This window comes from Miniopterus natalensis, chromosome 3, assembly GCF_054644295.1.
Source record: "Miniopterus natalensis isolate mMinNat1 chromosome 3, mMinNat1.hap1, whole genome shotgun sequence".
Taxonomy (NCBI): Eukaryota; Metazoa; Chordata; class Mammalia; order Chiroptera; family Miniopteridae; genus Miniopterus; species Miniopterus natalensis.
Genome location: NC_142083.1, coordinates 59653123 through 59678752, shown reverse-complemented (window position 1 = coordinate 59678752; position 25630 = coordinate 59653123). Strand labels below are relative to the sequence as shown.

General features: G+C 34.6%; 1 protein-coding gene across 2 annotated transcripts in view; it reads right to left on the bottom strand.

Annotated features, from left to right (window-relative positions):
* The window catches only part of MAN2A1 (mannosidase alpha class 2A member 1), a 144109-nt gene that overhangs the window by 71828 nt on the left and 46651 nt on the right, over window positions 1–25630 (bottom strand). For both annotated transcript variants that reach the window (XM_087815483.1, XM_087815484.1), the window contains exons 6-10: window positions 19910–20083; window positions 17054–17240; window positions 13031–13208; window positions 6719–6921; window positions 3797–3979 (exon numbers count right to left, since the gene is read on the bottom strand). In XM_087815483.1, coding sequence (XP_087671609.1) covers window positions 3797–3979; window positions 6719–6921; window positions 13031–13208; window positions 17054–17240; window positions 19910–20083 — 925 coding nt within the window. The remainder of the gene's footprint in view (window positions 1–3796; window positions 3980–6718; window positions 6922–13030; window positions 13209–17053; window positions 17241–19909; window positions 20084–25630) is intronic.

The following is a 25630-nucleotide window of genomic DNA, read 5'->3' as shown; positions in this document are numbered from 1 at the left end:
GCATATATACTTCAAAGAGCTTAAATTCCTGAAGGATTCGAATAGGTATTTTGTTAAATTTAGTTTCATGTTCTTGTTCAAAAGAACTAGGAAAAAAAGAAAATTTTTCACAGACCTAGAAAATAAAATTATTTTTGTCCTTATTACTTATGAAGTTGTTAACTGCTTTAACGGTATTTATGTATTAACTGTCCTTTTATGTCTGAGGAACCAAAGAGAGCTTATGAATCAATTGATCCAAAATCAACTCCAGATTATACCAGCTATTGCTGAAGCACTACACATGGGGGCAAAACTTGCTTGAAGTTTCAAGTTTAGCTTTATTGCTTTAAAGCCTTATAGAGCAGGCATCCCTAAGTAAACTCATACTGGAGAAATCTGTACAGAAACTTTGCTAATCATGTTTTCAATCAACCATCAGAACCAATCTACTGTATTATGTTTATACAGTGATTATATCAGCTTCTCAAACACAGGAAGCTATTCTGGATCTATGAGTTAAATATATTCTTGTTGGCATACAACAATAAAAAAATTATAAAATAATTAGAAATAATTTATTTCTGCAGAGCACTAAGATCATCTTCAAAGATGTAAGTGATCATGATAAAAAAGTTATTAACTAAATACATTTACACAGTAAATCTATAACTGTAGTATTAAAACCTTATGGATTTGACTTCAGACCATCATGTAATTCAATTTCTCATTCTATTCAAATGTTACCTAGATGGTAACAAGTGTTCTCACCAGACGAAAAGGTCCATGAATGAATACAATTCAGTTATGGAAACAAGTCCCTTGATCTAAGTTTATTTTTATTACTGATATGGCTATCTTTATTAGGCCGTCTGAACCTGCAGAATAAAAGTCATGATCTCCATCAGCTAAAACCTGATATGTATTACAGTGCATTGAAGTGTCCTAATTAAAGTGAGTGAATGCCAAGAATCAATGTTCATACACTAAAGGCACACATGCAGCCTTTTTATTTTATTTTAATTTTTTCTTTTTAATTAAATTTATTGGGGTGACACTAGTTAATAAAATTATATAGATTTCAAGTGTACATTTCTCTGATACATCATCCATCTACTGCACTGTGTGTGCCCACCATGCGAATCAAAACTACAATGAGATACCACCTTGCACCTGTTAAAATGGCTTTTATCAACAGGACAGGCAATAACAAGTGTTGGAGGTTGTGGAAAAAAAGGAACTCTCATTCACTGTTGATGGGAATGCAAACTGGTACAGCCTCTATAGAAACCAGTATGGAGGTTCCTCAAAAAGTTAATAATGGAGTTACCGTCTGACACAGCAACCTCTCTTCTGGGTATCTACCCGAAAAACTCAGAAACATTTATTTGCAAAGATATATGTGCCCCTATGTTCATTGCAGCATTATTCAGTGACCAAGACCTAAAAACATGCAGTCTTCTAATGAAATGAGCACTAAAGACTAGCACAGAATTCCCCATACATTAATGTGGGATTTCTCAGAGCCTCGAATTTCCTAACATGCCCTTATCCTATTATTATGGAAGAGTTCATGGGATATCACAGTTTCCTAGTCTGTTATCATTGCTGCCATTTCAAGGAGATGTCATCTTGTTTGTCATTCCAAGTTTGATCTATATGTTAGGAACCTCACACTTACCCATTTGTTCATTTTTTCTCCTACCTACCTTAATCACAAGTTGGCAAATTCTAAATCTTTCTGTAACTGACCTCATTACCATTTCTTCTTCTCTTCCACATAGCCCCATATCCACTTTTAAGCTGAACATCTTTTACATTGTCCCAGTCTAATTCATTTCTTATGCCACAATTAGAATTAACCTCCAAATATGGCATGATGTATCTTGCTCTCCGATATAAATATTCAATCTACTATTGAGAGCATGACTCTTAAACATCACCCTGAGATGGCAGAAGAGAAAGCTAGAAGGAGCTGCCATACCTGAACCTGGGACTTCTTCCTTATGACATAAAAATAAGTAACATAGAATTTATTCTGTTCTGAGTTGCTATTATTAGCAGCCAAATGCCATCCCTAACTCATATACTTCTTCACAAGGACATGTCTGCAACAGTTAAATAAAAATTAATCAACAGTCCAAGAACAATAGGACACCCAAGGCTAGCTGCCTCTCTCTGTTTATAATTCTCTTACTTGTGTTTTGAAATTTCCAACTTAAAATGTCTGTGATAATGACTTGATAATTGTTTATGACTGTTCCATGAAGGGTGAACTGCTCACAATGCAAATTCACAAATGTCAAGTACAATTTAAGAATTATTGTTGTGTTTTTTCTCTCTGAGATGCAATTTTGTACAGGGATGTTTTTATAAGCTAAAAGTAATACCAAGCACATGGAAGATATAATGACAGGCCTTCTGGAAAGGTGAGGGGACAAAAAATGTTCTGTAGCAAAAACTCGATGGCCTGTGCCCGAATCTCTTTCAATATGGCAGCCAGAGACAGAGCAAGGAGGCAGTGCAGAAGAGTGACTTCTCTTTTTCCTCTTAGAAACTCTGGTCTGATTCTAAGTGGCCTCAAGTTTAAACTCTCAATAAACCAAGAAAACAGGAACAAGTGAAAGGAAAAAATGGAAGATCTGCCCTTACTTTCAAAAATCCTTGACGTCAAAAAAAAAAATTGCTTCCTGTGGGAGAAACACCAGCATCATCATCATCCAGTGAGTGTTTCCCATTTTAAGTTCAGCTTAAATCTCAATAGATTGATGCCAAACACATATGCCACAAGAAAATCAAGAAGGTATTCAAGATACTACCTTGAATATATATATTTTTAGGACTCAAGTCAACTAATGAACCTCAAGAATATTTCCCCCCAAATTTCTAGTCAAAATACTGTTAACAAAATTTAATTAACACTTATTACAGTTGGTTAATATCAGCTGTGGAAGCACTGTTTACAGAAATCCTTTGCTCTTCTGAGTCAAAGCCTATACTCATTTCTAATTCCACAATATGAAAATAACTGAGATTCTCCTTCCTCAGTCATCTAACAGACCTGCAAAACACTGAAGATGGCTTTGATATGAACACCCAGGCCATCCCTTCTCATCCCAGTTCCTCATATCATCCATATATGACAAGGTTTCTAGGTCATTCTACTTGCTGGTTATGCTTCTAGGCTTATTCTTTTTCATCAATATACCTCTAAAAAAATAAGGTATCCAAGAACAACTGGATAGAAAATAGGATGAAATAAAATTTCTACAGAATGAAGTGAAGCTCTTTATCCCCCTGGGTTATAACTATGATTTTGATACCAAATCCTTAGTTAGGAAATAAGGAGAAAACGGGATCCGTTTTATAATGTTTTACTACTCGATTTGTAGAAATGTGCTGCAATAAAAAGTTGAGATAGCTAGTAGTTTGTGAACAGCCTTCTTGAAAAATGCTTTGAAAATTGGTGGTGTTTTTCTACAGAAATACTTACAAGGGTTATTATTATTAATGTGGTATGATATACATTAACAACATCAAAAGATATGCTTATGACCCCAAATATTTAACGATTTTGTTTTAAGATTACTTTTAAGCCCATCCGGAATGGCTCAGGGGTTGAGCATTGACCTATGATCAGGAGATCGAGGTCCAATTCCCGGTCAGGGCACATGACTGGGTTTCAGGTTAGATCCCCAGTAGGGGGCGTGCAGGAGGCAACCGATCAATGACTCTTGTCACTGATGCTTCTCTCTCTCTGAAATCAATAAAGATATATATTTTTTAAAAAAAGATTACTTTTCAAAAATTATGTTACCTGATACCATAATCCAAAACCACCGCATCTTTTGCAGTTCCTGTGATAGCATCATGATGTTGAAACAGTCCCAAACTCCTTCTGGCGTCTGTAAGAGCCATGTAAGAGGATGATGAAGGAAATGCACTTATCTTGTATTTCTGAGCTTGTTTCAGGGCGAAATAGTAAAGAATTTCCGCAGCCCTAATTGCATAAAATAGTCATTAATTTATATTTCAAAACAATCATTTTAGTTTGCTATCTAAAATATGTGGCATTGACACATTTTCAAATGTGGTTTTTAAAAATCCACAATTTCAGTACAAATAATCTGTAAGAAAGATATTGATAATAAACATTTTTATTTTACCACCAAGGTATCTATCTAATAGATCTAAATTCTCAATCATCAAAGAACATCATTTCTATGTTGATACAAAGGGCTCTCATTCTAGATGGTTCTGGAAAGAAGCCAGTACCCGCTGGCAGCAAGATAGGCTTATTTATGTATAACTTAGAAAAAAACATCTCAACACAGCAGTAAGAACGTATAAATGTTTCTTTCCTTTCTTCTCTCCAAGAGCAGTGAAGACATATGCCATGAACTTCATCACCAGAAAGCCATTTACTCTCACGGTTGTACAGTAAGAGGAGAGGTGGTGGGGAAATGCGTGGTCACAGGAGTGGGAGACAAACAGTAAAGGAGAAACAGAAATTGATGGCTTGATAGCTCAGTGACAAGAGCTAGTCTAAGTGTTGAATAATAACATACAACTATAGAGAATTTCACAATAAAAAATGAAAGATGATAAAACATATGCGGTCTTTTCTCATTTATTTTAAAGAATAAAACACTTTAGCTTAAGCATAGCTTTTGAGCTAAAATATGGGGGGATATGATTTTCAGCTTTTACTTATTTTCCGTCAGAGGATATGATTCAAGATAGGTTTAAAAGTTCTTTGAAAAGAGCCATGGCTTGATGGAGTAAGAATATAAGAAGGTTCTTTATGCAAAACATGTTAAGGACGATGGAGAGAAAATCAAGGTAGCTTGCAAAGGTATTAAGATATCAGGAAAAAGGAGAAATTTGCAGTGTTTTTAAAGATAAATTCCTTTAAATTGTTGAAATAATGAAAATATACCAAATAATCTCCACTTTCAAATTCTAACCCTTCTGAAATTTACAGCATAAGAATCACTAAATTTAAATTAATAAAGAAATTGCGTATATATATTCATACATATCCTCAGCAAATATCCCTGGTTTTGAAAAGAGTATGTACGCATATATGTAAGAAAGTAGACTTTAAGAATATTTATTCTATATACTTTTCTATTTTATCCAATTTTTTAAAAATGAGCATTAGGATGAACTATCACTATTATCAGACAATAAACTTATTTTCAAATAAATTAATTACATTATGAAATTCACAATTATATTTTTTGTTGTTTATTTTAAAGCAGCAGAATTTTCCAAGTACACTACCCATAGTAAATACTTCATGTTACATATGTTCAATAGGTTAAGATTGAACCAACATTCCTAACTCTCTGCCACTAAAAAACACTTGACACTTAAGAATAATTCATGGTCCAAAAGAATCTCTACATCATTTAATACTGGCTCTGTTATCATCACCGGTAGTTCAGAATAACATAACAGATTACTAACATTCCAGTTGGTAAAATGCATAAATCTCTATAGTATGTACTATTTTATTACAAATACAATAATAATGTATTCATCTGGCACATTTGTGAATATCCAAAAACACAGTCACAAAAGGTTAGGCTTTTGTAATAATGGTAACAGCAGCACAACAGTAAAATAATAAAAACACACACTATTATACCAAAGTACAAATCTTTAAGAAATTTTGTTTTTATAAAAAGGCTTTCCAAAATGTACTTAGTTTCCACTAATTTATTGAAGAGTATAGGTATGACACAGCTCTTTACTTTTAATACTGAGATTCGTCATGAAAATTAATCATTATGAATTCATGATTTGAACTAAACTGAAAATGAATTCATAATGAAAATTAATTACTCTCCTGGGCTACACATACATATGAATCCCCAGGGTGATTTATCTTTATCAAAAACGAGACTCAGTTACTTAAAACTGTACTCTCACTGTCATAGCCACTAGCTACATGTGGCTACTTACATTTGAATTAATTAAAATAAAATAAAATTAGGAGTTCAGTTCCTCAGTCACACTGGTCACATTTCAAGTGCTCAACAAACATGTGGCTAGTGGCTACCACATTAAACAGTGCAGAAATAGAATATTTCTATCATTGCAGGAAATTCAATGTGGGTATAGAGTGTTTGCATGTTTTCTATTGACGCTTCTGACTTCATGTCAGTTTATTTGTTTCACTCTGCCTCCATCAGTTCTCATCTCTTACAAGTTTTGTTCTTCTAAGCAGAAAATTATACCTATAAAAATGTTTCAAATAAAATAAGAATTGAGATGAAGCTTCTAAAGTTCTCCCACCTATAAAATACATTTGTTTTTAGAGTATTAATGTTTATGTCCACATTTTGGCTACTGAGAGGCAATATTTGCTCCTTCTGACCCCTGCCCATTTCCAATAATTTAGCCATATTACTGACCTGCAGAGAGCATGACAATGTCAATGAATATTATCATGGTGTGCCAATAATAGTTAATTAATTAGAAAAATATAAAACACAGAATACAACTCCCAGAAAAACTAATTACATAAACTGCTTTTCCTTCCAGAACAAAACCCCATGTAATAATTTGATTATGCTTTGGAGACATAGTTCTGATTTCATTAAAATTTCATAAATACATTAAACACATCCTAACACTCCATAAGTGTTTTATATTACAAAAAACTCTACAAAAAAGTAGAGAACATAAAAGAAGTGAATAACTAAAGGCAGCTAACTAAAGGTAAATGTACCTTAAATGGGATTCCAATATTCTATCCATTCGTTTGTAAAAAGGTCTGGATGTAAAGTAGCCACTCCAGTAATGATCGTCTCGGTCGGCGTAAGTGAAAAAATCTCCACTTAGAACAGGGAACAGTGGCTGGCTATTTGTTCTACTGGCTCCAATTTCCTTATCCACTGCATCAAAATAATTTGATAATGTCCCAAACTGTATCTAGTAAAAAAAATTACACTTCAATTATTCATAGTTACCTTAAAATTACTTTTTAAAAAGATATATATAGTTTTACTGACTTGAGAGAGAGGAAGGGAGAGGGAGAGAGAGATAGAAACATCAATGATTCAAGAGAATAACTGATCAGCTGCCTCCTGCACGCCCCCTACTGGGGGTCGAGCCCACAACCAGGGCATGTGCCCTGACAGGGGAGATCAAACCGTGACTGCCAGGTTCATGGGTTAATGCTCAACCACTTAGCCACACCGGCTGGGCCCTTAAAATTACTTTTGCACTAAAATGAAAAGTTACTAATAAATATTGAAGATAAGCTTCCACGTAAAAATGAGCATGTAGCTCAGATTTTACACAACTCAAAAGCTGGGGGAAATACTCAGGACTCCTTTACTTTCATCAAGTCCCAAATTAAACTAAGAGGAAACTTGCACGCCTAAGCAGTTAGAAGAAGAGCTGTTTAGATGTACGAATGTGTGTCTCTGGAGAGTTCCTTGCATATCTGTAGAATTTCTAAACGCTCAATGGTCAGGGCATGGAATGATTCACAGCTGAAAGAGAGACGAGAGACTGGGGTGCCAAAAACAAAATACATGTTTGAGCAAAATGTCCCAGGAGGCTGGGGCAACTAGCTTTGTCAGTCATTAATAACTTTCATATGTGACAAGCACATGCTGTCTCCTGGTCTCCACCTCCTCTCAGTTTGAGTTCCTAGAGGGGAGAAGAAAGAAACTTCAAGAACAGCAGGTCATTTGTTTTAAAAATTGACTTTTCTCTATCAGTAGGTAACACAACACTAAATAGAGAAAACACAAAGAGCGTCAAGTCAACTGCTCAAACGAATAGGTCTTTCTGACAAATGATTCGAATTTCCAGTACATAAATCCATTTTTATAAGAACTCTTCTATAAATCACAAGAAAAGAAAGATATTATACCAGACCTTGTAAACAAATATTAAAACACAGTGTTTTTAGAAATAAACAGAGAATTCAATAGGGAATGTGTTCTCTTTTAATTGAAAGATGCTAATTTTGTTGTTTCCGACTTACACACCCACACACACAGAGACAGACACACACAGACACACACACACAGGTATTAAAAGCCATTTTGATTCAGTGTGGCAGAAAAAAAATTTAAAGTAGTACTAAAGAGTAAGTAGCACACGAGCAGAGTGGTTAAGAGCAGCAAAGAACCTGGATCCAGATGGCATGGGTTTGAATTCTCTAACACTTAACATGTGGCTTTGAGCATACTATATACTGTCTCTGTGTCTCTCTGTGTTACAGCTAATGGAGTTCTAAGGAAAATGATTAGAAACATGACTGGCAGATAATGGTGTAAGTTTTAGCTAGTATTTCTCCATTGCAAATGCAAAATTTTACCTGGAAAATACAACAGTGACTATTAGTAAAGCAAGAATAAGTTATTACAATGTCATTGTGATACAATAAATTTTTAAAAGAGCAAAACAGATGATTATTTCTGAATCCTTATGTTTACATTAAAGATAAACAATTTTCAACTATATTATCCACTTTTATCTTGGCTTCACCAAAATACAGTGTCTTCAGCAAGTTAATCTACTTATATCTTAGTTTCCTCATCTATAATGGGGATAATTATAGTACCTACCAGAAAATGTTCAGAGAATTAAATAAGTCAAGTAACCAAAGAACTTATATGCATAACCCACAGACAGGGACAATAGTGAGATGAAAGCTTAGGGAGGGGAGGGAGTAGGGGGGAGAGAGTAAATGGAAGGTGGGGAGGGGACATCTGTAATACTTACAATAAAGATAAATTTAAAAAAAAGAAAATGCATCACAGAAGGTAGCAAAAATAGTCCAATAACACAAGGCACTTTAGAAAGTTAATAACAAATAATACATACTCAAACCATTTTAGCTAATATTTTAAGTATTATTTCTCCCTTTAATCGCATTACTAGGAATCAGAATGTGTGTGTGTGTGTGTGTGTGTGTGTGTGTGTGTGTGTGTGTGTGTGTGTGTGTGTGTGTGTGTCCATACAAGAAATGAGGGTCACAAGTATAAGGAAATACAGCATTAACTTCAAATCCAATAGGTATAGATGACATCAGGGAAGTATATAGTGGCAAAATATTCAATGGTCTAAATATTTCTAAGTCGTACTTTGCTCATCTAAATAATAAGAGGTTTCTACTAGATAACAAAAATTGTTTTCAGTTTCAAATTTTAGGAAACTATGGCATGCTACAGCATTAACAGTCACAACAAACTATACCTTTTAAAAAATATTTCTATTCTTTTTTTATTAGCCAGTATAAAATACTTCCTACTTTGTAATTTCCCAGAGCAAAGTTGATGTAAGTGGCCTAGTGAGCTTTCTCACAAATTTAATTCAGTCTTAAAGAGCTGAAATATAATCCTCTATCTATGCTAGAGTAGTTTCAAAAGAAAATATTTACAGAAAGTTTTTCTATACAGTCTCTTGGTCGCTCAAATAAAGTAAATATTTGGGACACCTAAAAATATAACCAAAAAAAATTTAAGTGGTTTTTACATTAAAAAGTGACAATTAAATCTTAAACATAACCTTAATCTTTACTCCTATATCAGGATATCATATGGGAAAAATTACATAAATTGTTAAATAAGTGATGATCAATAGCAAATTGGCTCTCCTAATACAATGTCAACTTTTTAGCTATTCAATTACTCCTATTTTTCCTTTCATTAAAAGAAAATAATAATAACTGTAAGTTTTCAGCTGAGACAAAGGATCTTTAATATCTCACTGAGAATATAGCTAGATAAACTATACTGAAAAAAAAAGATTTTTGTTCAAAGATACTGAAGGGCAGTCAAAGTAGCCACCAGGACTTGAGGGACAAAAAATCTGGAAAGAAAATGCATCAAGGTTACTAGATACAAGGTTAAAACTCAGAAATCAATCATTTTTTATACACAAAACATACTATGTTCATGGATTTGTAAGGAAGTGATTGTACTCAAACTGATCCACAGATTGAATGTAATCCTAATCAAAGTGTCAACTCTTTTTTTTATAGAAATTTAAAAGTTGATCCTATGCCTACATAAAACTACAAAAAACTAAGGATAACCAATGCAATCTTGAGAAGGAGAACAAAATTAGAAGACTTACCCTACCAGATAATAAGATCTATTATAAAGCTATAGTAATCAGACAGTATGAGATTAGTCAAATAGACAAAATTGAATAGAGTTTAGACACAGATCCATATGAATATAGTCTGACTCATCATTAATGGCAAAGATGCTGCTGCAGTGCAATAGGCAAACTATAGGTTTTTCAATAAATAATGCTGGATATCCATACGTGTGTATCTTGACCCCTACCCTCATACGGTTCACAACAATCAATTCCAAATGTGGAAGTTAAAACAATAAGGCTCTAGAGGACATCTTCATAAGAAATGCATTTTTATGACCATGGGATAAACAAAAATTTCTTAAACAGAACATAAACACTGCCCATAAAGGAAAATACTGTTATATTAATTAAAATTAAGAATTTTTCTTCACCAAAAGACACCACAAATTAAGACTACACAGGGGGAGATAATATTTGCATAACTTTTATCTGAAAAAAAGATTCAATCCAAAATAAATAAATGGTTAGAAATAGACAGACAACCCAATTTAAGGGGAAAATAAAATCATCAAAATCTTAAATAGGCATTTTATAAAAGAAGGTGCTCAAGTGACAATAAAGTAAGAGAAGAGGCTCAACCTCATTAACTATCAGGGAAATACAAAATAAAACATCACATCTACCACAAAGGAAAAAATGAAAAATAAATCCTGACAATACAAAGTCTGAGTAAGGAAGTGGAGCAACTCGAACTATCATACAATTCAACAACTAGTGCATCTATTTTGGAATATTGTTTGGCAATATCTACTAAAGTTAAACATGTATATATTTAATAACCAAAAATTCTATCCCATATTATACCCACATAAATTCATACACATGTGTACTAAAACATGCACAAAATGTTCAAAGCAAACAACCCAAATGTCCATTAACAATAGGATGGCTATATTGTAGTATAGTTATCAAATGGACAGAGATATTATACAGCATTAAGAACGAATGAACTACTGCTACATGCAACATCATGGGATCTTACAAACAATGTGGAGTAAAAAAAGTCAGATGCAAATAACACATGCTTACAATTCACTTTTCATAAAATTTAAAGAGAGGCAACACTAATTATGGTGACAGAAGTAAAAATATGGTTATTTTTGCAGAAATTGGTTATGTTTTGGAGATTTCTTGAGACTCTTCCAGGGTGCTACAAATGTTCTACCTCTTGATCTGGGTGGTAGTTACATAGGGGTTTTTTAAACTTGAAAAAATTACCTGCACGCTTATGGTTTGTGCACTTCTCCTATGTATGTGATATTTCAGTCTTAAAAATTATTTTTAAAAATTGCTCTAGTATGCAAACAAAGGAGGAAATAGGTAAAGTACTAAAATCAGGATTTAATTCTTCAGAGTCAGCAGTAGATCCTTTTATGAACCTCAAAACCATTCCTCAGGAAGATGTATTTAGAAGTGAGATATCCACCTACATACATGTTCCTCAAGTCAAATATTCGTGTATGAACTTCATCTTTGAGAATATTACAGAGATGATTTAAACAGAGCCCTGATATTCAGAGTTCATAATCTGGTAGAAATTCCACTATAGATATCTTGAATAAACTTGGTATTTTATTTACGTTTATTTATCTATTTGATACAATTTAAGTTTACTTAATAAACTAGAATTATCACTACATAAAATGTGGTCCATTACCAGCTTTCTCATTTCCTACACAGTAATATTGCTTCCCTTCTACAGTATTTTCATAGGTTTTCTATTGTCTTGAAAGGTTAGTATGTGAATATAGTAAACATGTTGGATAATTTATTTTCTCATAAAGGGTCTATTATCTGACTCTAGTTAGAATCTTGACTCACACAAAGCATCTGTTAAAAAATGCTTTTATGAGATCAGGAAAATTTGAATCTATTATTGAATTGCTAATTTTTTTTAGATGTGATAATGGTATTATGATTATATTTTTAAACAGAGTCATTATCATTTAGAGACATATATTGAAATGGTTCCTGATGAAACTATATGACATCTGAAATTTGCTCCAAAATAATCCTAGAGAGAGGGGTGAGATGACACTGGGCACAGGTGAAACGAAAGTGACTTTGAGTTGATGAAATTGTAGCTAAACCATGGATTGCAGGGCAGTGGTGGTGGTGGTGGGGGGGGTGTTTGTATTATTCTCAAAACTTTAGAGAATACTTTAAATTTTCCACGGGGGGGGGAGGGGGGGAGGCAAGAACTACAGACAAATAATTAATTTTAGAAGTCTTATCATCTAAGAAAAATGCTAATGTATTCTCTGGACACAAGACATTTGTTTGCAAAATTCATAACCTGTTCACTTGCATCTGCCAGTCACACCACTAAATCACAAGGATGCAATTGTCAGAGAGAAGCAATAAACTGTCAGTGCTGGTAGAAAAATAGAACATCATTGAAAAATGAACATCACAACTTAGTAGGTACATGTTTTCAACCACATAAAAGTATGGCCCTCTAGTCTTCATGGAGTGGTAGGAAGTGGAAAATTTTGGAAATGGAACTAGAGTATCAGGTAATTTTCCTCCTTATGAATTACACTTTTACATAAGATTACATATTCTAAGACACTGGGATGCGGGATAAAGAAACTAAGGCTATTGTCTTTTAGCTTCATTTAATAATGAAGGGTCACCTGGCCAGGCATGGCTCAAGTGGTTGAGCATTGACCTATGATTCAGGGGATCGCGGTTCAATTCCTGGTCAGGGCACATGCCCGGGGTTGTAGGCTCGATCCCCAGTGGGAGGTGTGCAGGAGGCAGCCGATCAATGACTCTCTCATCTTTGATGTTTCTATCTCTTTCTCTCCCTCTCCCTTCCTCTCTCTGAAATCAATAAAGATATATTTTTAAAAATAAAATAATGAAGGCTCAACTTCAAATACAGTATCATAATTAAATATTTTCTCATTACCTTAATATTATAATGAGGTTGAGAATTCATATAATCAAAAAGCATTTGATAATTCTTGAACTGATAATCCCACTCCCTGCGTTCACAATAGCGGAAATCATCTCCCAGTGGGGCCAGGAGAACTGTAGTGCGGAAAAGTTTTGACTTCTTTCGGTACTGGTCCAGAAGCAACTCAGCCCTACAAAAGAAAAAAGGGAAAATATGAATAGTTTTAAGAAAGGAACAATGGGGCAACTCATTAAAAAATGTATTATATTTTTTAAAAACTGTCTATTTTACCTATATCCTAGGGTAGTATGATTTATGAGGCAGATTTTTTTAAACTATCATACTAATTTTCATTATCCATGTAAAATATTCATAAATTTTTTTTTTTTTTTAATATATCTTTATTTATTTCAGAGAGAAGAAAGGAAAGGGAGAGAGAGAGATAGAAACATCAATGACAAGAGAGTCATTGATCGGCTGCAGCCCGCAACCTGGGCATGTGCCCTGACCAGGAATCGAACCCAATTGCCTGGATCCTAGGTCAATGCTCAACCGCTGAGCCACGCCCGGCTGTGCCATAAATTCTTATGAGATGTAAAGACCTATAGTTTCCCAAAGGATTATCCTTGGAGTTTAAATAAAATCACATAATTATATTGGCATATAATTACTGGGGCATCAATGCCCTCCTAAAGGCCAGCCAAAGAGACTGGATCCCAGATAGCCCGTGTTCTAAAATAATGTAGTCCTCGCCCTGGCTGGTGTGGCTCAGTTGGTTGAGTGTCCTTCCATGCACTGAAAAGTTGTCAGTTCGATTCCCGGTCAGGGCACATGCCCAGGTTGCAGGTTCGGTCCCTAGTTGGGGTGCATATGGGAGGCAAACAATTGATGTTTCTCTCTCTCCCTTACCCTTTCTCTAAAAAAAAAAAAAAATCAATAAAACCATGTATTTTTTTAAAATAATAAAATAATGTAGTCCAGGAAGACAATAAGGGTTCCTCATCTATATGAACTTTGAGTTTGCTTTGACTTAATATCCCTTTCTCTAGTTAACCTAAAACTGCCTGATTAAACATAAAAAAGTATATTTTGAATGAAACCAATTATAGAGGCATATTTCCTTTCTAAAGGAAGAAAATCAATTCACTTAACAACTGCCATCAATGATCTGAGTATTTTTTATGCTGTCCTTCTCAATACTGAACAATAGATAAAGCTTAAGATTTGAGTGAGCAGTTTTGGTTTCTACCTCCCTGGGCTCTAGCCCATGACTCAAAAGGTCAGCTAAACACAACTTACTGCTATGTTTTATATTTCATATTCTAGTATTCTGCAGATAACCCTTTGGAAAATGCTGAATTGGGCACCATTTGAGGAAGTCTGAGGATACAAACTAAGAGAAAGGGCTTATGAAAATGACAGATGAATTAGAGTAGGTAGTTCTCTATGTTTATAATAGCAAAGCTCAAGAAATTAATAATAAATGACAAATACGTTTTTTACCCAGTACTTTAACTTTCACTTTGAGGGTTATCCAGAAGTAAATTCAAATTCATAATATAAAAACTTATGAAAGAAACTCAAAGAACATCAATGACGGAAAGAGGCATTTTATAGAAATTATGAAAAAGCATTTAACTAAATTGAAAATACCATATGATCTCTTTACATTGATAGTTCCTCATATTGCTTTACAAGTATTAAATTATAAGCAAAATTTTAATGATTGGGTAAAATACAACTGTAATGTTCATATATAAAACAATGCTTAGTTTTGTGAGATTAGCATTAGTTAGAATACTTAATTTTTAATAGTAATTTACTAATATTCCAAATTTACCAAAAACAATTTTAGATTACTTACGATTAAAAAAATACGTATGAGATGAATCACATAGAAAGATAAATAAGAACAAAAGAAATAAGAAAATAAAGGAAATAGATCTCTCAGGCAACCAGCATAAAAAAGGATATGTGATCATTTTAATGCATTCCAAGGTTTACTACCTCAGATGTACATGTATAAAACACATAAAAGGAAAGGAATCAGAAACATTAATGTGTGCCTCTTCCACTCTGCAACTATACTAACTTTAAAGCTTCTCCTCAGAAAGAGTCAACACTAGAAAAGCCAAGGGACCAACCTATACCACCTGGCAGATGGTGGGTACTCACTAAATATATGGTAAACTAATGACAAATGAATTGACCAACATCACATTTGAAAATGCGTGGCTGCAATTTGCTCTTATTCTACCAGGTAAGAAATGTCAACTTAACTAGAACCAAGAAAAAAAAAATTCCTGAAATATCAAATCATCTGATACGAAGAATGGTATTTATTTTCAAAGTAGAGGAACCAGCTGAACTAAACGTATCAAATGTGTCACCTGTATATTATAGTTAAATTTCATTTTCTTTAGGGTATTAAAAAGTCAAGTGCCACACTAAGGGGGAATGTCTGTGTTTGATCTCCCTTAATCACAAAGTAAAAACGAAGGTAATATTTGGATGTGAAATAATGAACAGGGTTATTTCAAGACTTATAAGAATTTTTTTTAATCTTATTACATATATTCATTCATCTGCATGCATCCAAGTGCCTGGAAACCACCTTCAGAATCACTAGAACTGAATGAGCACAAGGTGTGTTCCTGAAGGGTTAGATGACACAGCAAAAGAATTACCCAACATGTCTCTCGGGTACTCTCAGCAGCACTGAAAAAAGAAAAAGAGGGGGGCTCACCATACCTATGGGTGCACTGGGACTCTCCAACTGAAAAAGCATTTGACTATACCCTTCAAGCAGTTCCCTATCCCTGACCACCCGAGCTGAGAGGATTAGTGTAAATACCTGATTCAGTGACAAACAGCAAGCCACCCCTGCGCACCCCATGCCCCCTTCCTCATCATATGCTGGACTATTTTCTTATGCCTAATCAGCCTAACCCCTGAAAGCAGGCTGTTCAGTGTTCTTCAATAACTTTCACTGCTGTAGGAACCAAGAAAATGAAAAAAGGTTAATCCCTAATCTTGGATAGTTTTTCAAAACAACTATGAAAGTCAGATTTTGATGGAAAGGATCCATGGCTTGAAGGAGGCTGCCATGCTAAAGGACTTTTGTGTCTGCCACAGAGAGAGGTTCACACTGGAATAATTTCTTTATGACCATGGGACTTGCTCAAGGCAAAGAGACCCAATCCTACCTTCCTCCTCACACACATTATTCAAAATGCAATTTTAAAAATAAACACATTTTACAGAGCACAGCGCAAAGATCTTACTTTATTTAAAATGCTGTACTATTTTTCTAGCAGTTGAGTGGATTATAACATAGTGTTTTATTTTAATGCATTATATGCCACTAATTTTTAAGTGGAGAAATTAAATTTTAAAAGCACCAAAATAAGAACTATAGGGAACTTGGTTTAATAATTGCATCATTAGCACAATTTTCTTTAAAATATGTTCATTCCTTTGATTTTTTATTTAAATATTTTTAAGTATAAATATTTCCAATTAAAGTTTTCAGTAATTCAAAAACATCACAAAGATGCAAAGATTTATATCCATCAGGGCTGGGCAGCATTTGCTATTATTGAAATTGTTATTAAGGGAACAAATAATTATGTTCTTTATGTGTTCCACTTCAATAAACGTGTTTTTGAAGTTGGGTTGCTTTTCTTACCAATTTATACAATAGGGACCAGAAGTTTTATTATCAACAAAAGTATATGAAATCAATCAAACACAGTAGAAGGCTTTTATAATGAGGGCAAAGGAGATGGTAATAACAGTTCATTATAGGTTATCCGTTGTATATTGATCTACTATTGTTCACTTCCCATTAAGTCGGAACACAAAACAGGCATCATCAATGTTCTGGCATTTTGAGTTGCTTTAGATTTGGTTTGAATGACTACCTTGAACGAGGATAATGTTGGCTACTAAAGCCCATTTATTCAAACCTTCAGCAACAAGCAAATGATGCTTTCTTGTTCAAGATGCTGTCTTACAAAATGCATATTTTCATACCTGTTTTTGATATTTCCAAGATATATTGCTTCTGGGGCAAGTCCCCAGGGACAACCATATCTGCCTCCAGGAAGCCGATTAAAATCAAACTGGCAGCATATTTTAGGATCAGGTCCACAAGTGTGAGGGATGTCATAACTGTAGAAGGGCATCATGTGGCAAAAAATATCTGTGACAGATCCCAGATCTAAAATAAAAAGTCAACAGACAAACGTGCATTTATAAACTTTGTTTTCCCAAAACTGTTCAAAATGCCAGTACTTTATACTTACATAACGCAAGCTCTGCCCTAAATCAACAACCCCTTTAACTACTAGTACATATACCCCAGCAGTACTGAACGACCACCAGCCTAAAGAAACTCACACCTCAGTCTTTATCTACGTCTTATATCTGAACTTAGCAGAAACAGAAGAGCCCTGTCATGAACCAGCATCAGCTGACCTGGATGATACAAACTGAGAAGCAAAACGTATAACCAGCTCATCCAAAATTACGGACAAACCCATCCGTGGCTGCCAGCTCCTGCCACATCTGTTCCCACCTCAGGCAATAGGATACACTGAGAAAGACCATTAGCTGCAGAGGCTGGGTGAGAAAAGAGGAAGGAAGTAAAAGGGGGAACAGAAAGAACAAAGGAAGTGGGGCCTTGTGACAATACTAGGCAAATTCCTATCGGCTTCCTGCAGTAAGAAGAAAGCACAAGGAGAGTTCATGGAGTCACCCCAATGCCCACCAACAAAGAGCCAGTGGGACCTTTCACCAAGAAGGGAGCATAGGAAAAGAAGTAATTTTCAAAGTCAAAGTAAGCAAACAAAAATGATATGGAAAACGAGCACTGACTCCTGATGCAGAACTGTTTATAATTAAAATGTTAATGCCTGCAAGGTGTTAATGTAACTGCCCTTTGAGTTTAGAAGCCAACCGCCCAGTGAGGCTGGAAGGCTTACCTAGTAGTTAAAAGTGGTCATCTTTGTATGATCCTGATGGGTAACTAGCCCTCCCCCTTTATTTATGTATGGATTTCCAATTTTCAGAAATGGATATGCGTTGCTTTTATAATAAAGACAGACAAAAGAAAAGACAAAAGAAAGCAATATTTACATTTTAAAAAGGGAAACAATGTTTAAGAACCAGAACACACAAAGAAGCTCAACTTAATCCCAAAACATGACTTTACAGCAGCATACTCAAATCTACCAGATAAGTCCTAAAATACTCAGTTTTATCTCACACTCCATTTAGCTTAAATAATTGCTAATTCTTTTCCAAATTTTAAAGCTATTATAATCTGTGTAATTCTGTGCCGTCAGTTGTTTCACTGAACCACATCGTGCGACACCATGGACGCTGGTCACTAACACTTAATATCTGCACAGAGGTTGTCACAAGTCTCAGAACTGATGGAACTTCCTTCTCCTTTCTCCCATAATCAAGAGCATACTCATCCAGCTCTTTCTTCTCACATCATACTATTTAGCAGCCCATTTACACATTTTAGTTTATCTGCTGCATTTGGTGGTGTCTGTCATTTATCAAATGACACTCTAATTTCCTTATAGGCAAGGATGTTTTCTGTATTTCATCCAAGCACAGTATTAACTACATAAAAGTGCTCAGTAATTTCCTGTTGAATAATATTTATGGGCAATTGGGATGTATGCAATAGTTTAAGTAGGGCTCCTTCAAATTAACAATCCTTTTAAAAGAAATTAATATGTTCCTTTGCATTTGATCAAACCCCCTACAAGTTCTTGTTTTCTCTACAGATTTAATTTTCCAAAATAAAAAACTGTATAGTTAATTTCTTTCCTTATTGAAACACAGCAGTACATATAAGAAAGTTACTATCTAGATTTACAAATGATTTTTCTGAAACATTAAGAGGGGGATCTAGATTACATAGGAAAGCAAGTATGATGTAATGCAGTAATTTCTGAACATTGTTTTAGCAGCTAAATTCTTTTTTCATATGGAATCTGACTGAGAACTCTGTAGTGGGAAGGCAGTGGATGCCGAGGGTTAGGAGCCTAGGTTTCAGAACTGATTCAATCTTGACTCTATACCTACTACCTGTGTGACTTTGGGCAAACGGCCTCACATCACTAAGCCTCTATTTCTTCACTATACAAAAGGGATAATAAAAGACCCTAATTTAAAGAATTATATTCAAGATCTAATAAGAGAGTTAATATAAGGCACATAACATAATGCATGAGCCCTCATAAACACTCAATAAATAAAAATAAACTTAAAAATAAGGTGTACTGAATTTCAAATGGGGATGGGAAAGGCAAAGACCTCCCAAGAGACCTGAATCTTGTCTCGTCTCACCCAACAAAGAGCTGCAGAAGTATGTCCTTGGAACACCTGAGTGCCCACAAATCATAGTAAGAGAACAAGCAATATAGGTAACATGAGAGCCGTTCTAAGACAGGATTAAGGCTTTAAAAGGCAATTCTTACTCAATGCAGAGACAAGACAGAGAGAAGGTACACTAGCTGAATACAAGATAAATGACTTGATATTAGTTCTAATGCATGTTCAATTTTGTGACAAAGACAGGTGCTCTTTAAAATAGAGTGAAAGCCTTATTTGTAAAAGACTAATTCCTTCTATTTATTTATTTCCTTTATGCATAAAAAAGAACCCACAATGTTCTATAGATAAATATCTCCACAACGACTTAAAAGAATTTTGACACAAATACATTGGAAAAATAAGAATGTGTATCTTCAGGCAACCTGATTTTCAAGACTGACACTCTGAATAAAACCCGTAATAGCATCAGTTCATAACCCTTGTGAAATAACATCTAGGTGAAGTAATCTTCAACTTTCATCAAACCCTACATACCCCAATTCTGTCTCCAAAAAAACTCCAGCGTTTTATGCAATGAAAAATGCTTCTTAACGGCATAATGAACTCTCTGGATGAGCATATGAGAAAATCCAGCACGTTTTAGAAGATAAGCCATTGTTGGTGAATGTCCAAAAGGATCAATAGCCCAACCAGACCGAGGTTTCACTCCTGTTGAAAACAAAAATAAGCTTTAATTTTTTTAAATTAACAAATGAAATAAAAAGAAGTCACAACACATTCAGAACCAGAGTTCTATGGTCTCCTCGGTTTTAAGACAAAGGAACTGCCCAGCATTACCCTTCAGGTGCATTCCCAACAAACAGGTCTCTCTGAAGGGAGGATTCTGACACTGCCGCGTCCTCCCAGGCAGGGGAATCGCACTGGAAGGGAATCATTTGGAACTGAAATAAGCACTCTGTCATCTTAAAGATATTAGAAAACTACTGCCATTCAGTGGAGCTAGAGAAATAAACAGAATCAAGTCCTCACTCTAGGATCTCACAGTCCTGTCTTTGTGAAGCTGGATAACCCAGCAATTTGCTGTTATGTAATAAAGACAAGTACACTAACTCATTTCAACTTGTACTCCCAAATCCCAACATCAAGGAATTTTTAGGCTGTCTTTTATACCTTACAACTTCTCCAAATCATTTTATTATACAGTGGCAGAACTGATCAAATAAGTGTACTATATTTCATTAAATCTTAAGGGCTTTTTTTTTCATTTTTAAATTTTTTCAATTACAGTTTACATTCAATATTATTCTGTATCAATTTCAGATGTACATTATAGTGGTTAAACAATCATGTACTTTACAGAGTGGTCCCTCCAATATTTCAAGAACCCACCTGGCCCCGTACATAGTTATTATGATATTATTGACTATATTCTTCATGCTATAATTTACATCTCTGTAACTACCAATTTGTACTTCTTAATCCCTTCACCTTTATCACTCAGTTTCCCAACCACCCTCCCCTCTGTAAACAGTCAGTCTGTTCTCTATTTTTGATGCTGGTGCTTTCTCTCTACCTAAAAGATGTCAATGGAATTTTTCACACCTGACTCCCACCAATATTAAGAGCCATCAATTAAAGATATATCTCAATTTCAGAGGATAAAATATAAAAAATAAATAAATGCAAAGATTAGAATTGATGAAATAAAGGTTATTCATCTGGCATTACACAAATCTGATCTTTTACTTATTCAGGATTCTCAAAGAAGGCTTCTTCTACATACAATCTATATATAAGTAATATTAGTGTGTATATTTCTTTTTATTCGAATACCTGTTTAGCACCTTCCATATACCTAAGACTATGACAGGCCCTAGGATTACAAAAATGAATTAATCTTAGTTCTGACTCTGGTTGCAGACACTAACATGCAACTAGGCATAACACAGAGTAACAGAAAAGACAGCAGTGGGAAGACCTCTGTAAAACAATATTGAAGATGAACACCGAGATGGGAAATCAGCAAAGGAGACTGAGAAGGAAAAGTCAGAACTTTCAGAGGACCAAGAGTATGTGTCAGAACTTAAAAAACTGACCACATGAGACTCGTGCATTTCACATATGTAATTCTAAAAACTGTAAGGAAATCTTGAACTCTGCTTAGTAACTGTGTGTGTCCATATGGGTTTAACAATTCTGAAACACCTTTCATGTATTCAAAGATTAAACAAATTAGGACAAGGAAACCAGAATTTTCACTGCTAAGAAAAGGAATCATAAACATGTAAATGTGGGAGACTGGAATATACCCTATGATACTGAATTAAACGAGGAAATATTAGTACTAACCTAGGGTTTTAAATACAAATGCTTGAACACGTGTGCACGCGCACACACATACACACACACATGCTAGCTCAGTGCACTACAAGGGCCTAGATGTAGTTAACACCTCAGTACCAATAAGCACACTGTAGCTCCAGGTCTGGATCTCTAAATACCATACTCTATTAAAAATAACCTTTAAGAAATGGTTATTTCACTTCTTAGTCCAGGGCTGAGGCTGCAAAGTACAAGGTAAGCCTGGAACATATTCTTGTGCCACAAATAAAAGAAATGGTCAAAGAGCTCTGGTCAGTGTTTCTCAGTGGTTAGACCATCGGCCCACACACGAAAGAGTTGAGGGTTTGACACCCAATCAAGGGCATATACCTGGGTTGCAGGTTTGATTTGCAGCCCTGGTGAGGGCCCATGCAGGGGGCAACCAGTGGATGTGTCCTTCTCAAGCTGATGTTTTTCTCTCTCTATCTCCCTCCCTCCCTTGTACTCTCTCTGAAAAGCAATGGAAGAAAGATCCTCAGGTAAGGATTTAAAATAAATAAATAAATAAACTCTGATATGAAAGGAGGTTTGAGCTAGGAAGACATCTACAACCCAGTGTCCCACAAGGGTTTTTCTTGGTGTAAGCAACTATTTTTCTAAAAAGGATTTTTTTTTTTAATAAAATAAAATAATAAAATAAAATAAAAAGATAACAAAAAAAATTAAAAATTTAAAAATTTAAAAAATAAAAAGGGGCAAAATTAAGGAAAAGTACAGTATAAGAAAAATGGAAAATTTTACTAGCCAATAAAACCAAGAAAGGTCACAGAAAACATTTTGCACCATTATGCAAAATTAAGATTACCAAAATATGTAGAAGTAAAAACTGTTAGGAAAAATTACATAAAATCATTTAAAACAATAAACATACGACTCAGTTTTTGGCAAATCTAACACACTTAAAATTAGAATATGAATAATATAAATAATATAACTAATAAAATTGGATTATTTAGAGTACATTTAATGTTAAAGCTTAAGAGCGGTCAGAGAACAGTAACAAAAATGGGTATTTTGGGCAGAAGAAAAATCTTTAAAATTCAAACTTAAGAAAGTTTATAATGGTCCAATCTGTTTACTAAAACTCATAAAAGCATCCCATAACCAAATGTAAAAATAAAGTCTCCAAAATAACGTTGTTCTAAACTGTTTAGAAAACAAAACTGAGTACACTAATTTACAAGATGCAGCCAAAGCTACAAGAAGAAACTCCATATTCTCAAATGTGTTCATTATCTAAATGTAAGAGCTAAGCTAAAACCATAAAACTCCTAGAAAACTACACACAGGAATAAATCTTCATGACCTATTAGAAAATGGTTAGAAAATGGTTTCTTAAATAGGACATCAAAAACATAAGTGACATCAGGCCAGTGTTGGCTCAGTGGTTGAGCGCCAACCTATGGACCAGGCAGTCACAGTTTGATTCCTGGTCAGAGGGGACATACCCAGGTTGTGGGCTCAATCCCCGGTGGAGGACGTGCAGGAGGCAGCCAACAGATGATTCTCTCTCATCATTGATGTTTCCCTCTCCCCACCCCCTTCCCCTTCCTCTCTCTGAAATCAATAAAAACATATTTAAAAAAACAACATAGGTGACAAGCAAAAATAGATAAACTAGATTTCATCAAAATTAAAACTTTTGTTCATCAAAGGACACCTTCAAGAAACTGAAATGACAACCCACAAATGGAAAAAAATATTTGCAAATCATTATCCTACAAGGAACTTGTATCAAGAATATATAAAGAACTCTTCCAAATCAACAATAAAAAGAAGAAAAAAAAAACAATTTCAAAAATAAGCAAATTATTTGAATTGACATTTCTCTGAAGAAGATATACAAATAGCCAACATACATATGAAAAGATGCTTAACATCATTTTAAGGAAATGCAAATCAAAGCCATAATAAAATACCATTTCACACACATTAATAAGTCTAAAATAAAAGAGAAGACAATAACCAATGTTGTTGAAGATATGGAGAAATTAGAGCCCTCATATATTACTGGTGGGAATGTAAAATGGTGCAGCCATTTTGAAAAACAACTAGGCAGCTCTTCAAAAATGCTAACTATAGTGACCATATGACCCAGCAATTCCACTTAGGTATATACCCAAAAGAAGTGAAAACATATATCCTCACAAAAACTTTACCCAAATATATAATAGTGGCATTATTCATAGTAGTCAAAAAGGGCAACAATCAAAATGTTCATCAACTGAAGAATATATAAACAAATGTAGTGTATTCAAGCAACAGAATATTACTCAGCTACGAAAAGGAATGCAGCACGATCCATGCTACAGAGTGGATGAACCTTGAAAACACAATGCCAAGGGGAAGAAGGCAGTCAGAAAGGCCATAATGTATGATTCCATTTATGTGAAATGTCCAGAATAGTCAAATCCAAACATTTTAAAGGAGATTAGTAGTTGTCTGGGCCTGAGGCGGGAAAGGGAAAGCCTGAGACAGGGAAGGGGGGACTATTAAAGAGTAAGAGGTTTCATTTCTGAGATGTTGAAAAAGTCCTAAAAATAGATGGTGGTAATGGTTGCACAACTCTGTGAATATACTAAAAACTACTGAACTGTACATTTTAAATGGGTGCATTTTATATATGAAACAATACATTTATAAGAAAAAAATGTATGCTGAGCACAAGAAGCCAGATCCAAAAGAGTCCATATATATGAAGTTCTTAAATAGGCAAAAATAATCTACAGTGATAGAAATCAGAGAGCAGTTGGCTGCAGGAAGAGTTGAGGAGAAGGAGGAACTTTCTGGAGTGGTGAAGATGTGGGTTAAACAGGTACATACATTTGTTAAAACTGAAACTCTACAGTTAAGATTTATATGTTGCACTGCACGTAAACTGTATGTCAATAAAACCTAAACAAAGAAAAAATCCACAAAAACTGAGATTTAAAAAATGAATATTCTTAGCTTATAATACTCTTGGCTTGGAAAGGTGGCACTATGTAGGGGTGTCCGAGGCCACTTCCCAGTCAGTGATTTAAGACAATCTACAGGACTCAGCATATAGCTGTCCTCACAGCTACACTTTATTACTGTGAACAAATACAAAGCAAATTCAGCTAAAGGAAAAGGCAAGGGCGCAGTCCAAAGGAAACCGGGCACAAGCTTCTAAGCACCCTGTCCCTGTGGAGGCACACATGACACGTTTAATTCCTCCACCACCAAATGTGACAGCACATGAAACACTGTCAACCAAAGAAGTTCCTGAGAGACTCAGTGTCCAAGGTTTTCATCGGGGCTGGCCACGTAGGCACCCTCTGCCTAGTACATACTGAGATTCAAGACCTCCAGAAGAAAAACAAGTATTTAGCATGAACTACACTGTTTTACAAACAATTTAAACACAGCAAGCCACTGTTAGCATTTAGGAAATCCAAGCCCCCAAACATTAGCCAAGCGCCAGCCTTGTAGGCAAGACCTTTCTAAGGACAGCAGTTTCAGACCTACTATGTTATTATCTCTTTTCTGCACAGGCATGGTATCTGCAACTTATTCTAATAATAACAACAATCACAACAACAATGTGGAAAGAGAAAAAGAAAGCAGATATGCAGAAATGTTAATAATTGGTGAACATGTTAAGGGGTTTATGGGAGTTCTTTATCGTATTCTTACAACTTCTCTTTAAGTTTGAAATTATTCCAAAATAAAAAGCAAAGAAAAAATTAATGGGGATTTTATCTTTACATAGAAAAAAATTTAAATAACAAAACATCTAGAAATAACTTCCATAAAAGCATGTTTACTTACCATACAGAAATTATAAAATTGTACTGAGAGATGAAATATTTAAAAAGAATTACATACTGTGTAGCAGAATGCAAATATTAG